The sequence below is a fragment of the Lissotriton helveticus genome, chromosome 12, assembly GCF_964261635.1.
Source record: "Lissotriton helveticus chromosome 12, aLisHel1.1, whole genome shotgun sequence".
In the NCBI taxonomy this organism is placed as follows: Eukaryota; Metazoa; Chordata; class Amphibia; order Caudata; family Salamandridae; genus Lissotriton; species Lissotriton helveticus.
The window spans coordinates 797,317,164-797,333,490 of NC_136073.1; the positions used below are offsets into that span (position 1 = coordinate 797,317,164).

The window sequence follows — 16,327 nt, forward strand, 5'->3', positions numbered from 1 at the left end:
GCTTCAACACCTCATCAGGGGTAGCAAGTGCTATAAAATGCAAACGTTTCCCTCTTCTATCCCTTTACTATCCTTGTCAATCCAAATAACAGTCTAACACATCCACCGCTCAAATGTATTTCATATTTCACTACACTAATTCACCTCTAATACTTTTGGGTTCTAGAGTAGCGTGCTACTCGCCAAAAAAGCACTTCAACACCTCATCAGGGGTAGCAAGCGCTATATAAATGCAAACCTTTTGCTCTTCCATCCCTCCACTATCCTTCTCAATCCAAATAACAGACTTACATATTCACCACTCAAATTAATTTCATATTTCACTATACTAATTCACTTCTAATCCTTTTGGGTTCCGGAGTAGCGTGCTATTCGCTGAAAAAGCACCTTGACGCCTCATCAGGTGTAGTAAACGCTATATAAATGCAATAACAATACAATAACAATACAATACTTTGCCATGCTGAAATGTGGAATGGAGACGTGTGGGTTCCAGGGAAGTGAGCAAGAGACCTGAAACTTATTGTCTAAAACCTCTATTCAGACGTAAGCAGAAGGTAGAGGATGTTCCTTTGAGAGTTGTTTTGTGCCCTGGCTTAACGTTGTGTAATTCAGCAGTGAATTAAAGTGTCAGTGCATCTTTGTGGTATTCCTGATCCAGGCTGTGGGGAAGCCCTGAGGAGTCTCAGGTAACTTTCCTGTCATTGTCTGCCAGGATTACTGCGGGTGCTGGACGACAGGCCGACGTGGTAATGAAAAGCGTCGATTGTAATACGGAGCCGGCGGCAGGCGTGGAGTAATCACCACTAGAGGAGAGTTACAGAGTAGTTGCATGTCTGCGCGTTGAGTGGTGAGCTCAGCAGTGAGTCACCGAGGGGCGTGTCCAGCTGCTGGCAGGGAAGCCCTGTGCTGCTGCTATTAAAGCACCCTCAGGAGGGGGCTGACAGACAAACAGACTGCTGACAGAGGCGAGCAGAGGGCAGAGGAGGGAGACGGACAGCAGAGACGTCAGAGGAAGAGAAGCGGCCCGTAACACAGCGGCGAGAAGAGGGAAGAACAGAGAAGTAACGGCACTTGAACCTCTCACCATGAAGTGCATCCTGGGGCGCGCCCTGGCCTTCCACCTGACCCTCTGCGTGTGCCTGGCTCAACAACAACGTGAGTTTATCTACTGTGTGCTCTTACTCAGCGGGTATTCATTCAGGGGCGCACCTACGGTGCCAGGGGCCCGAAAGCAAGCAAGGGGGGTGGGGTCCCGTCCTCTGGTTCGGTAGTTGAAAAATATACTTTAATGGGGATAAAGTGGGTGCTTCACACCCAGGGGCCTCGGTGTCACTGCACCTGCTGCTCTCAGTGATAGCAACGTCAGTTTAGAGACCCCCTGCTCACTTATGGGCTTATTTGCAAGCCCCTTACGCCACTTTTGCGTCATTTTTCCCATGTTAAAAATGACGCCAAAGTGGCGCAAGGGGCTTGCAAGTAAGCCCCTTAATATCGTCGCTGCTACCCGGATGCCCACCGGAATGAACAGGAGACCCTGCTGTTTGGGTAGTAAAATATATATTATCAGGGTTCTGTGGCCCTGGTGTCACTGCACCTGCTGCACCATCACTACCTACGCCTCTGTCTATCCAGCCCCGGGGCTGTCGCTCCTCTGCTCAGTCACTGTAGGCGCTGCTGTCATAGGGTGTCCACCTCATTCCATGACATGGCAGTCACTGTTTACATTCCTCTGTTTTCATGACATCGTAGTGTATTCTGGGAGTTACAGTCCGGATTTGCTTCAACTGAAGAAATGAGATGTGCGCACTTGAAAGCTGTTGTGTGAGGGTGAAAGGTTCATGACCGGAAACTGTGTCCGTGATGACGTAGAGTGGGGTGGTCTCCCTGACTGTCATATCACAGGGGTCGTCACAACCCTGTCAATCAGGGATGTCACTGCTTGGGCTGTCATCAGTCTCTGCTCTCACTGGAGCTTGTGTGTTTTCTCTATGCCGAATCTAAGTGCTTTACGTGGGTGCACACTCGAGGACTGTCACTGCCGTCTGTCCACTCCAGGTACCCTCACTACTTGGTGCGGTCTCAGTTCTTTCAGGGGTGCCTACTCTGATTCGACTCTCACCACAGTGACAGTCACTCGTCTGCCCACACAATGGCAATTGCCCGCTTTCTACTTGCACTCATGGCCTCTTTTTACTTCCTTTCCACCCCAGGGCTGTCACCGGCTGTCTCTAGGGTCTCCTCACACTCAGGGTTGTCACTGCTGTTCGTTCACACCCAAAGCTGCGTGTGTTTTCCGCTGACACTCACTGTTAAATTCAGTCACTGCATTCTGCTCACTGCGGGTTCTGCCGGCCTTGTACGTGTCGTTGACTCTATGCTTTCCTTATCTCGGCGTTGTCACTAGTGTCAGTTCACACGTGGGCATTTGCTGCTGTGTTTCACACTCAGGTGGTTGAATCGTATTGTATTGCAGCATTTATATAGCGCTTATATGGGGCGCTGAAACGCTTCCCTCAGGGGTTGCATGCTACACGGTGCAGGTTGTGTGGTTGGGAGGATTTTGTCTATGTCATAACTTTGCCCCCTTTACACCTGCTTATTTTCTATTTTCCTTCCTTCATTGACCCCCCCCCCCCCCCTTTTACCCGTCCCATGGTTCGGCCCTCCTGACTAGAGAAGAATGTTCTAGAATGTCGACAGTTGGGGATGTGAGACCTTCCCTGTGGGGCACTTCTGAGCAATGTGTTCCTGAGGTGATTCGACCTGAAATAATGAAGATTGCTTTACTTTATTTAAGATTCCAGTGGCCGCTTTACAACAGTTTTGATCCTCTGTGGTTAGTTTTTGGGTTTCGCCTGCCGAAAGGCTGCGCTCTGCGCAGCTTTTCAGCGCAGGTGAAATCCTATGTTGACCATAAGGACTTTGGGAACGTCCCCCGGCTCTCATTGGCTAGCTCCATAAATGGAGGCTAGCCATTGGGTGCCGGATCTGTCCGTCAAGGCCGGACCAGATTCGGGGGCGTTCCCGAGATTTTTTCCCTGGGCGGAGTTACGTTTTTTCCCGTTCCCTCCCCTTTCACTAAAAGTGATTTCAGATGCGCTGTCCATTCCCGCCCCCTCCGTGTGCCTTTCCGCCCCCCCTCGCTGTCCTGTGCACGTTTCCCGCCGTCCGTGTCCTCTCCCGCCCCCTCCCGCCGTCCGTGTCCTCTCCCGCCCCCTCCCGCCGTCCGTGTCCTCTCCCGCCCCCTCCCGCCCCCTCCCGCCGTCCGTGTCCTCTCCCGCCCCCTGTGAAAAACCAGGCAGGTGTGTGTGGACTGGCGCGGCTGGCTGCTGTGAGGCCGAATAAGGGAAGTGATTCATAACAGCCTGGGGTCGAGAAGAGATGCCACATAATACCTTTGGGGGGCGTGGGTGCCTGCTTCAATAATGCTTCGAAGGGCTCAGGTGCCGCGGCGTCAGGCAAGTCAGCAGAGTCCTGTGGGGCAAGGGAGGGGAAACGGGGGTTAGGGTGAAGCACCATTGGCATGGTGCGTGGGAGAGAAGGAAGGAAAACCTTGAGTAGTAACCCTTACCTATGAGAAATGGGGTCGGTTCAGGCCGTGTCCGGGCGGAGCATCGGCGGCGGGAAGGAACTGTGCAGTCGTAGCTACGGGAAAAAATCGGGGTAATGCGTGCCGGTATGGCGAGGGGTCAGAGAATGAAGAGGCTTGTCACGGTGAAGGCTTACTACCTTGGTTACAGCGGTTCGTCAGCGGGCCGAAAGGAAAGGAGCTGGGATATCCCTTCCGGGTGGGTGACGTCGCGGGGATGCCGCGCACTGATAGGAAGGCGGTATGTGACGAAGTTGATGCGGGGACGGAGGGGAGGACCTGGAAGGAACAACAGGCCGGCGAGAGAGGGAGAAGATGGAGTGTTCGATCGGCCGAAATAAGGACAAGAATAGGCAAGAGATTATTGAGAGAGAGTTAGTTAGAAGTGAAAGGGAAGCACAGTAACAACAATGACATATCTTACAAGTACTGTGTGCATTGGAAGCATACGGAGCAGTGGGCACTAAAACTGTATACGGAGTGCATAATGCAAAAATTAATAAAAATTAACACGGAGGTAAAAGGGGCACACAGTAACAACAATGTACATTTCTTACAAGTATTATGTCAAGTGGTGGCGTACCGAGTAGGCGACACTACACTGTATACGGAGTGATACGGACAAAAATAAACACGAACCATAGAACTACATACAGCGTGCTCTGTCAATTCATTAATGCAAAGTTTTAAAACAAGGGAACTGACCAGAATTTGCCAGGTGCAAATACGGGGTATTGGTGACAACAATGCATGCATTTGGTCAAGAGTAATATACACACTTTGATAGACGGCTAGCGGACGGCGAGAGTTTTATGTCCTGTCTTATCCAGTATATCAGGTACAGGTCTTGATGGTAATAGATATGAAGCTTGTAGGAGAATATTAGTATGAATATTTACCCCTTTGGTCATTTCAGAACCTGATTTTCGATCAAGTAATACAGATTCTCACATTACCTTGTACATAAATCGGAATCCTGGTTATGGTAAATACATTCTTTTTAGTCCTTAAAAGCCAAATATTAATATTCTGAGTGGGTGTGTGTGGCTCTGGGTGGGTGTGTGTGTGTGTGTGTGTGTGTGGCTCTGGGTGTGTGTGTGTGGTAGTAATTGCTGTCTGCTGAGCTCGTCCGTAGGGTACAATAGGTCTCACATTTGCAAGAGATTAAGCTAATGGCAATGTAAATGACAATGCCATTTATTTATCTGTTTTCAAAACCAACACATAAATACAAAATTTGTCATTTACAATGCCAATAGCTCTAACTTTTCCAAAGGCGAAACCATTGCATTGTAAATGCTTGTTCCATGTTGTGAGTGGAGACCACCGAGCTGCAGTTAACGTGGGAGAGGTTGTGGCCTAACTGCCAGAGCTGCTGACTTTGGAGCCAGGGAACCAGGTTCGAGTCTCGGCGTTGGCTCAACATCCGGTGATTCTGGGCAAATCACTTGGGGGCAGATTTACAAGCCCCTTGCGCCTCTTTAATGCTGCTATTGCGTCACTTTTGTGACGCGGCGGCGGCGCAAAGCCGGCGCCATGCTGTGGGGTATTTACAACTTGACGCATCTGGGAGATGCGTCACGTTGTGAAGCCCTGTGCCACATGTAGGTGTTCCTGCGCAGGGGGGGGGGGTCCGGCGCACGAACCCCTCCTAAAAGTGGCACCTGCAGTCACTTTTAAGGCCATGCTGCGTCAAAACCCTGCGCCTGAGGATTGACACAGCATGTTAGGGATCGGGCACCCCCGAGCCTTGCTGGAGCTGCGTTACGCTTGCGACGCAACTCCAGCAATGCGCCGCCTTTCCGACGGGGGATGAGACACGCATCTGCCCATCAGTGCGCCACGGTGTGCCGCATTGTAAATGCGGCGCATCAGTGGTGGCGCACGGGTGGGCAGATGCGTCGCAACTCTTCTGGCGCATCCCTGCTGATTAGCGGAGATGCGCCAGAAGTAGTAAATCTGCCCCTGTATCTCCCTGTGCCTACTCAAAATGAATGTGTCCTTGTGTAACACAACTGGTGCCCGTGTAAAGCGCTCCAATGCCCTCGGGTGGAATTCGTGCTATATAAAACTGCCACCTCACCCCCCAAAAACGTGTTTTGAAATGCAGTGCCTAGCAGTGTGTTGGATGATGAGGTATGCGTATGAGAGACCACGAGGCAGGTCTATGGTTAGCGCTATCTGCTCACATTGAGGCGCTGGCATTGCGGTCAGTCTACTCTCACTCAGTGTTTATACTCACGCCAGTTTGTGTGACTCACTTAGGATAAACAAGGCCGTGGAATGCAATGGTTACATTCATTTCAGACGATGTTAATTACTTTGGGCTGCATTCCAATCCATCACATTTTTGCTCACGTTTCCACGTCAGACGATGACGACTGACATCCAAATGAAACTCGACCCCACCCTGATGCGACAGTCAGAGGTCAAGCAGTGAGGCCACGCCCTCTCTGAATGGAAACATCAGAAATAGCAGTCATGCTTCAGCCTGGCCAGGCCTTGTCAGGGAGGCGCTGAGTGACTCCTGTTGCACTGGCCAATCACTGCGATGTATTGCAATTCAGGGCCTGTCATTACCATCTGTCCTCAGGTGTCACAGCCAGCTGCTGACAGAGGCAGTCACTGCTGTCTGTCCACAGGTGCCTCTTCCGTCAGTCTACAGATGTCAGTCATGACTCATCTGTAGACAGAGACAGTCACTGCTGCCTGCTCACACCTGCCGAGATATCTATCTATCTCTCTCTCTCTCTCTCTCTCTGTCTGTTTCTCTTTCTCTCTCTTTCTCTCTCTTTCTTTCTTTCTCTCTCTCTTTCTCTCTCTCTCTCTCTCTCTCCCCTCTCTACCACCCTCTCTTCCCCTCTATTTTATTCCTCACCTCTCCTTATTCTGATTTACATTCCCCTCTGCCTTATCACATCCGGGGTGTGTCCCTGTCACAGAACAAATGTACCATCTGCTCCGAATTTTCTCATTCTGACTAACTCTATAAGTTCCTTAAAAACCTCTCTTAAGATTCCTCTAACATTTGCTATTTTGATTCCTCTAACATTTGCGGTAGGTGGTTTGCAGGCTACCCACCAACAGAGTGACACCCTCTGGGAGAAAGTGTTAGCCAAATGGTCAGGAACTAGGGTTTTTTGGAGGGTTTAGTGGTAGCTAGAAATCTGCCCCACCACCCAGCATATTCAGCCTCTAAGGTTCATTGGCTCTCTATATGGCAGAGCAGTTGCCAGAAAGGTGTCTCATGCCGTAATGCCTCCTGCTCAGCTGCCCTCCCCCTGTAGAAACCACTTTAAAGTCCTGTCCATGGGGCTGATTCACAAAGGGACGAGAGAGAGTCCTTGTGAAGTGCCCAACACATCTACAATGAGAATACTGTGCTAATATTTATATTGGTACAAATAGACAGGATTGTGCCCTCTTTTGCACTAACTTACAGGGAGTTGTACTTATTCGGCTGATTCACAAACTCATGCCGAAGTATGTAAGCGTACTCCTGTAGTACTACTTCGGGTACTCGTAAATTCTTTTGTGAATTAGCCCCTATGTGTCTGGGTTGGATTCATTGAACGAGAACATGGTGCCTTTGTGTTCACCTTTCCTGGATGAAGATGGTTGCCGCAGATCAGCCGGAGAGGGCCAACACCCGAACAATACACGGTGGCCAAGAGATGGCCACTGCTGTACGCCTTCACAAAGGAGATGGCCTCCCCGCCCATCACCCACTTCCTGGGCACTGAGCTGCTGGCGACAAGAGCGCGACAACAGACCATGATTGGCTAGTGGTTGTTTAGCATCAGTCTTTCTCCCCCCTCTGGAACTGCATACCCTTTATTGTTGAGATTTATCTTGGAGCTCGTATGCTGGACCTACAAGCGCTCCTGTGCCACCCCCCACCTCCCACACACACGTTTTGTGGTAGATTGTGGGATGCCTAACACCTCTAAGGAAATCAGAGTGACTCTGCGCCTTCTGGAGCCTGTTGCCAGGAAGTTAGCTGTATAAGGAAGATGTATTTTGCAAGCATTGGTTGATTCTAAAAGATTGGGAACATCTTTAATCTGAGTGGTCTGTTGCCTTGGGCCACCAAGCACTGTTTCTTAATGTAAACTCGCCTTTTTGTCCAAATCAGCAGTCATCCTGTGACTTAAAGAGGTTCTGCAGACTGGTGCAAAGACAGGGAGGACCACAGATAGTAGACCAACGCTGCCTCCCAGGCAAGAGTAGGGAATGTACCCCTAGACGCAGCAAAAATACTTATTGCTGCTGCAACCTGAAAGCAAAGAGGAGGTAATGCCTGGTGTGTAGAGACCTTGCAACAGGCCCAGCTGCTCCAAGTGCTGTCATCAGAAGTTTGGTTTGACAAGTGTCGCCATCATAAGACCCAATACCGCTGCCTCACCCAACGCAAGACTGGTTAAGAGTGCTGCGGGGAGAGAAAAGAAGATGTTGCTACAAACTGAAGATTGATCTTTAGCTTCGCGATGGCCCGTTTCAGTGTCGCCTTTAGGACGGAGATCCATGTGTAGTTTGCAGTGTGTGCCCGCTGGCAGCAGGGGCTCCGGAGGCTGGTCATTGTTTTCTCAGAACACACAAGGTGATGGACGGAATGTTGCACATTGGCAAAACATTCACCCCCAGTCACAGATCTGGGTTTAATCCATCGTTATTTTGCTCACCACGCCACCCCAGTTCAGACATGGCCATATACAAATCAGTCTTGACCCCGTGCCTCATGGGAACAGTCCAGCCCAAACTGCTAAGTCATGTCTTCCCTGGACCGGAATCAAGCATCCTAGGACCTGTTTCTGACTATCAGCCGTCTTCAGCCCTTCGGTTTTGCATTGTTTTCTCAAACCCTCCATGCATTGACTTGTAGCGATCTCAACCGCTTTGAATGTGGACACCCTGTGACGTCCAGCGCCTTCCCTCCAGCACATCATCATCCTGAGTTGAGGATGTGCCACAATCAAGGTGAGGCCCCCGAGCCTTGCAGCCAACATGTGAGCATCTCCAAAGTCTGAGGATGTTTGACCACTGGGGTTGAGCCAAGAACCTGTAGTCTGCCCGAGTGAAGATGTATCCGTGTAGATCTGAGACTGGGCACCCTCCGAGATGAGTACCTGATGGCCGTTTTCCTCTGGCTATGTGTCTCTATTCCGTCTTCAGAAGGATTCCCTTCCAGTCTGGATACTGGATCTTGTCTCTGTGGTTCCACTTCCCATCACATCCTCTGTAGACCTCCACCACCCGCTGCTTTTGGGGTAGGATAAAATGGCTCTGGTCTCCTCTCCGCATCGGGCAGGGTGCCGCAAGTCCTGGATACAGGATCCTGTGGTCATGGCCATCTACTGCTCTAGGTGCAGGCACCAAATTACTGTGCGTCTAGGGTGGGTCTCACACCTCTTGCCTTTGAAACAAATGTAATCTCCTACATTCTCCTCAGAAGAATAAGCATGTAGCTTTTAGTAAACCTGTCAGGTACACTGCTCGTGGTAATTTCAAACATACAAATACTACGGTCTTTCTGTACTTACACTAAAAGAGGATGTATTTAATTCATGTGAAATATTTATTTGGTTTGTCAAGAGGTTTCTTGTTTACATGTTTGTATATGCAAGTGGTAACTCATTTGCATATGTTCACGTGAAAGTAAATAAATCCTTCAACATGAGCAAATACATGTTGTAATAATTTGAATGTTTGTAAATTACCAAGAGTAGTCCTCAGCTAGATTATTTTCTAATAGCAATGTGCTTATTTTTCATTGGTAGCGTACCATGATCCCGAGGGGTACAGGCAGGAGACACGCAGCGAAGTCACTACTCTCCTCAAACACAAGTTGAATTACTTCAATACTTTTAATTAATTTATTATATTGTTCCTTTCTCGCCACTGCTTTGCCCTGGGAACAGAATTATTTGCCCCAAAACTCCCTTCCATCTGAGTCAGGTTTGATCACTCCCGATTCCCTAGGTTCCAGACATAGGTGGTCATGATTCTGCCTGCTCAAGAAAGTCCAGATGAATCCCTACTGCCCAGAGTAGAGGATCCAGTGATTGTAAACTCTTACTAACCCTGGCACTGCCTCCAGTGGTCACAATACTCATGTCCCATTGGAGAGCTCATTGGACCCTCCTATCTCCTTATACCAAGTTCTGGTGATTTGATTGGCCGCTTCCATCAAACCCATTGTAGGGTCATTGACTTTGAGTATAGGCTTCAGTGATCCTGGTGCCCATCAGTACCCGAGCATGGCTCTGCGGTTCTAGGAGCAGGCTCCTCCACTTAAGTAGCTCATATTTTCATGGTGCGCAAAGGTCAAGCATAGTGCTATGCAAACATATCTAGTTTTGCAAGGGTTTTGCCTTGTGTGTAAAACTATTTTCTTGATAGGTCAAGAAATTGCCGCATCACCGTATAGTAAAATATCTCGGCACACCATTTAATTCATGGCTTGCCTCACATACGCAGCGTGATCCTGGGTAACAACATATCTCCTCCTGACTCAAGGATCTCACAGGCAGCTTTGGGCAGAGAAGAGGTTTAAGATCCAGTACAATTTGGATTTTAAAGAGACCATGCTAAGAAAAGAGTTTCTCCTAATCTCACAAGCGTGTCTGTTATGGTGGCAAGGAAGTGAAACTGTGAGGTTCGGAAAGAGTGACATTGGCTGACCACCGGGTTATAAATACAGTTTTAGGGCAAGCTGTTCTTGAAGTTACGTGTTATCAAAGAGGACGTTAGTGTCTCTGGAAGACGCTGATTTGCATCACTAAGCTCTTTGGAGTTCTGCAACATTACAGTTGTCTACTTTCCAATTACCCAATTACATGACTGTCAGCGGCTACATATATTTTACGAACTCAACGTGCAATGGAGTTTGGGCCTCATTTAGAATATAGTGGCATTTACTCTGTCCGTAAGGGTGGCAGGGACATTATGCCCGTCATTTTGAGAGACGGAGGATCACCATATTTAGAGATCACTGCTAGGCCAGCAGTCAGCTCTGTACCTTTGGAGGAATCGCTGTCACTGCGTTTCCTCCGTAGGTACCAAACGTTTGGTGGATGGCAGGCATCGATTTTGATGGCTATCCACCAACTTTTTTGTTTTTCAAAAAGAAACACTCAAAGTAGGAGTTTCTAAAAAAAAAAATTAAATAAATAATATATGTATATTATTATATTACCTACTAGCCATCAGTAGGTAGTTCTAGTTAGGATCAACTTTTCCCATAGACAAGCGTTTTTTGTTTTGCTAATAACTTTAGCTCCGTTTGACGAATCTTCCAGAAATTTCCCCCAAAAATTGGCTTTTTTTGCCTAGTTCTGAATGGAAAGGTTCGGGGTGATTTGCTAAGCGGGGGCTGAGAAAAATAAGGTGCCAAAACGATTTTTTCCCATTCAATGTATATGGGGAGGATTTTGCAAGTTTTTGGATGTGGCTACAGGCTGAACAGATTTACACCAAATTTGGCAGAAAGCTAGCTGTTGGTCCAGAGAGAGCCCTTTTAGTAATTTAGTGTAAATCTGTTAAGTAGTTTTAGAGTTATTAACCGCATGCGCGCTAGAGGTTTTCCCGCTGTGCGCTGCGTTTTTCTAAAAGCTGCGTTACATGACGAGCTCAGCTCGTCATCAGCGTACGAGCGCCGTAACTCATGACGAGCTGAGCTCGTCGTGAGCGCGGAAGGGGTTAAAGAAGTAAACCTTAGTAGATCTAGGGACACAGATCCTCTGCGGACCCGCGGGTACACACAAATCCAATTATATATTAGTTTACGTTAAAAAACCAAACCAATTCACTGAAAAAAACCAAAGGTTACGGGGACGTTTTAGTTAGGTTCACATTTTAACCACACAAAAAACATAGAAATTTAGCAGTCATAGTTATACTTATCTGAAGAAACCATAACTTGTGCTGTTAAGTAACTTTAGGCCATGAGTTTGAGTTTCTTAACATAACTATAACGGCTGAATTTCTATGGTTTTGTGTGGGTAAAATGTAAACCTAACTATAACGCCCCTGTAACCTTTGTTTTTTTCACTGAATATGTATGTATTTATTAATGACCCTTACACCCAGCGTTTTTTTCCCACTGGGTGTGGTGGACATTATACCAATGTTTCATTAATCTCCGACAGGTTTTCTCTGACTGTGATGGACACAAAAAAAGTTCACATCATATTGTCAGCATAAGTAGGGGGTGGTGAGATGCCATTACTCTAACGGCTAGGACTTCCACAGGCTGTCAAGAGTAGTCGGATTTCCATCCATAAAGCCAGCGGGGCACTACTGGTGGAAAGATGATGGTTTGCGCTATTTACATTAGGAAGGTGGACCAATACTTTTGGTAGACAGGGTAGTCTGTTTTGTTTGCATATGTTCTGCGAATAGATTAAGTGACCCGTATCACACTAGAAATAATTCCAAGAAATTAGCTTATGTACCAAGGACATGTAGCCACCTCTCCTTAGGCCTATGGATAAAGCTGGATCACTGACAATACAGACTCTCACAGAAAGGAGAGCTTCTTTTGTACATCTCAACCTTGGACAACACGGAGAAGAAATGGATTCCCTTCTCCGAGCCAAAGTGACACCATTGTGTGCAAACTTTACACACTTGCCGGTGACACACAACTACAAGTCCATGTACGGCAGTGGCTATATTGTCACACTGTCAAATACACAGCAAGTATATAGATCAGGAGCCTTTCTTATTCTAGTTTAGTGCACAAGCTTTTTTCACCCACTAAGGATATACTATAGTCTCTCCGCACACCATTTACTTCGCAGGTTGCCTTACACGCCTCGGGTGATCTGTGGCTACAACCAATCTTTTTAGAGGGAGAGGTGTGGCGCAGCGGCCAGAGCGGCTGACTCCGCAAGGTGCAGGGCTCCTGGTTGGATCCCCCGCAGCAGCTCAGCATCATGTGACTCTGGGGTAGTAGCTCACTCAATCTTCCGGACAGCCGCCAGCACCTTGAAACATTAAGGGGTGATATGTTCACGCTTTACAAATAGAAATTATTATTATTATAATCTCCACCCGACTCTAGCATTTCCCAGGCAGCATCGGGCATCGAAGGGGTTTAGGATACACCTCAAACTGGCTCGCAAGGAGACCACGCTAAGAAGAGTTCCTTGTAATCTTCCATGGAGGTCTGTTATGGTGACACAGTAGTGATGCTGTGTGGTGTAAACAGGATGACACTGGCAGACCACAGGGTTACAAATATAGGCAAGTTGCTATTTAAGTCACTTAATACCAAAGAGGAAGTCGCTGTCTCTGGAAGCAGCTGATAAGTATATACACAGAGCTCAACCCCAGGGCTCCTTAAAGATTTGCACCTCAACTGAATTTGACGTGTGTTCAAGACCTAAAAAAAGAGTGTTGTCCAAAAGATGTTTTTCCTAAGCTTACCACTAACAAAATGGACGTGCCTACGCTAAGCAAAATGGCCGCTATGTTCCTGTCACACTTTTAAGTATGCTTTCAGCAGGACTTGTGCATGGATATTTGCTATCCAGGCAAATGGAAAATGTATTATCCCATCCCCTGGCAGTGAGGATCTATCTATTACATTTTGGGGCACTGTGGTACCTACTGATGGTGGCACCAAAGAATTCAACCTAGCATTTCGGTACGCGGACCGTAACATTTCAGCAACCAAACCTTCTGGTCATTCCCGTGTCTGGTTTAACTCTTCCAAGCAGGAAGTCACCCCCAAAATAGGTAGTCAAATGCAAAAATGCTCAAACCAGCCCACGCCCCCCAAAATAGGTAGTCAAATGCAAAAATGCTCAAACCAGCCCACGCCCCTCGTCTCCTCGTGCTATCTCTCTCTTTCCATCCATGCTCTCTGTCTCCTTCTCTCCTCCCTCTCTGAATGCTTTCTCTCCTCTTCCCTCCCTCTTTTTCCCCCTCGAAGTATCGCCCGTGGCTGCTGCAATTAACCTCAGACATCTGGGGAAAGTGACAGAGGCACCAGGAGTGGCCCGGGGCTTTCAGAGCCGGTCTCAGTGGCGGCCATAGGCATGTGCAAGCTGTGCACCTGCACAGGGCCGCCACGCCAATATATATCCTTCATATAATAATCCTCTGAGGATGGATACATATTTGCGTGGCGGCCCCTGGCAGGGATTTGGCGGCCTCCAGCTCTGTCCCACTTCCAAACACCCCGACTCCCCCCTCTTCACTGGCCTCCCGCTCCGCCCGGAACCCCTCTTCCGGGGCCCCCTACCTGCACTCCATGCCCAGGGCCGCCATGAGCCTATAGCCGCCCCTGCCGGTCTCCAAGGTCACCAACCCACCAGGAAAATGCCTGGTGCCCCAAAAAGCCTGTCCGGCCGCGTGAGAGTGAATGCGCCTCTGGGTGGGGGCCATAAAGGCCACTCTGTGTATGTTTTGTAGCATTGATAACAACAGGTCAAGAGACAGCAGCTGTGTCCGACAGACCAACAATCTGGGTGTGTGAGATCGCCACAGCCCCTCCTGGAAAGAGTCAAAACTGCTCTCTGCAGGTCTGATCTGGTGTAATGATTTCCAATGTTTGGTTCAGCTCCAAGAAATGCCTCTCCCACTGTTTGCAGCCCTGCCCACAGGCAGGGCCGTCTTAACAGCAGCATAGGCCCCCGGGAAAAGCAGTGAACTGGGTTCTGCCTGCACAACCACTCACAGGAATAAAAATGTTTAACGGAAAATGAGTGTTAAATTCTGGTCTGCATGGGGCCCTATGCTCTCGGGGCCCACAGGCAACTGCCCAGCATGCCCATGCGTTAAGACGGCACAGCCCACAGGTCCCCGCGGCCAGGGCGACTGATGCTGGACGCTGGAGATCACGGTTCGATCCCCAGCTCCGGCGGCAGGGGCCTGCCCAGCACCATGCGACTCTGGGCAATAGCTCGCTTAATCTTCCCAACAGCCCCCAGCGCCGAGATACCCCTTTGGGGGTGATTCGTGCGCTATACAAGTACTGGATTTACCTTACATTTGGCGGGAACTGTGTGGCCGGGCTGTGGAGCGCACTTTGACGTTTGCCTTGTGAGGTAGCGATACAAAGTTTGATGCTTCACACGAGATGCCTGTTTACACAGAGGCGTGTATACTTTGAGGAAATAACGTGCAATATATTTTAATATGTTTCATGACTTAAACATTGTGAAGTGTACGCCTGACAGGTAGACACACACTGCTGTGTCCACCGTTAGGTACACACTGCCTCTTTATCTGAGCCCTGTTTGTTTTGTTAAAAGCTTGTCTTGTGGCGGTGACTCACCCCGCCTGGGTGCGTTTGAACTTGTCCATGGGAGAAAAAATATGCAGGGCTCAGCCAAGTGTGTGCACAAGGAAGAAAATCTACACAAAAGCAGGGGGATAGCAGCCCACCGGATTCCTGCACTGTAGACTTACACTGCATGCACTGCACTGTAGGTTTACACTGTGTTTTTGACTGTTCTGCACGGTGCAGTGTTTTGTGGGAGAATTCACTGCACCGCAGGCTTCATGCTTAGCTTTCCACACACTACACTCTTCAACTTACATCTCTATGCACAACAGTGTTCAAATGCACCCCAAATTTCCTGCACTACTTTTCCCCCCAGTTTTTCTGTGGATCAGTCCTTTGCACAGCTGGCTCTGCGGTATGGGCTACCGCAGTGTATGGTGGCATGGTCCGGTCAGGGCTGGTCTTAGGCATATGCAAGCTGTGCACCTGCACAGGGCCGCCAAACACCAGGGGCCGCCACACCAATATATAGCCTTAATATAATAATCCTCTGAGGATGGATACATATTTGCATGACGGCCCCAGTGGCAGGGATTTGGCGACCTCCGGCTCTTTTCCACTTCCAAACACCCTGACCCCCTTCCTGAGCTCCGGGGGGCTCCGCCCCGCCTGGACCCCCTCTTCCGGGGCCCCCTACAGACGCTCCCTGCCCATGGCCGCCATGAGCCTAGAGCCGCCCCTGGTTCGGTGTACCACCAACTCTTGCCAGGGCCGGACTGGGAACCCAAAGCAGCCCTGGCAATGTTGACGGACCAGCCCCCCTGCTGCTTTTGTTACTTGGACCCGATATAACAGCACTGCTGCAAAACCGACCCCAGTAACGAAAACAGCCCCACCACTGCAAAAATCGCCCCCCACCTGTTGCCCGCGACGGCCAGTCTGGCCCTGCTCTTGTTGCAGTCTTCGGCTGCACAGCCACTGTTGGCAGGATGGACCACTGCAGTTTTTGACTGTGTGGCCCAACTAAGTGGGTACCTCACTGCAGTCTTCAGTTCGAGGGTCCACTGCTGCCTTCGTCGGTTGCATTGGCTACTGCAGTGAACTGTCACTGTGCCATTCTACACGGCACGAGGGGCCAGATGTACGAAGGGATTTTGCTGTTGGCTGGGCTCCGATTCTCAAAAATAACTATAAAATGACCTTTTGGTGTGTACAAAACCCAAATCGCGATTAGATATGTTTTCAAATCTCAATTTGGGGGTGCAAGTACATACCAACTCGCTATTTTGAAGGGGCATGTTTGTGGCACCCCTTGCAAATAGTTAATCTTAACCCCTTCGACGCGCGTGACAAGGTCAGCTCGTCATGGGCGTTACCTGCGCTGCGCGTGTGACGAGCTGACCTTGTCACGTAACGAGGGGTTTTGCGAATCGCAGCGCGCAGCGGGAAAACCGCTAGCGCGCATGCGGTTAATGGGATTTATTAATGTTTTGTGACTGAAA

At 49.1% G+C, this 16,327-nt stretch overlaps 1 protein-coding gene across 1 annotated transcript in view; it reads left to right on the plus strand.

The window, feature by feature from the left end:
- Positions 1-948: 948 nt before the first annotated feature.
- ECM1 (extracellular matrix protein 1) overlaps positions 949-16,327 on the plus strand; it is a 37,684-nt gene continuing 22,305 nt past the window's right edge. Inside the window, exon 1 of the mRNA XM_078670741.1 lies at positions 949-1,158. Coding sequence (XP_078526867.1) covers positions 1,089-1,158 — 70 coding nt within the window. The 5' untranslated portion in view covers positions 949-1,088. The remainder of the gene's footprint in view (positions 1,159-16,327) is intronic.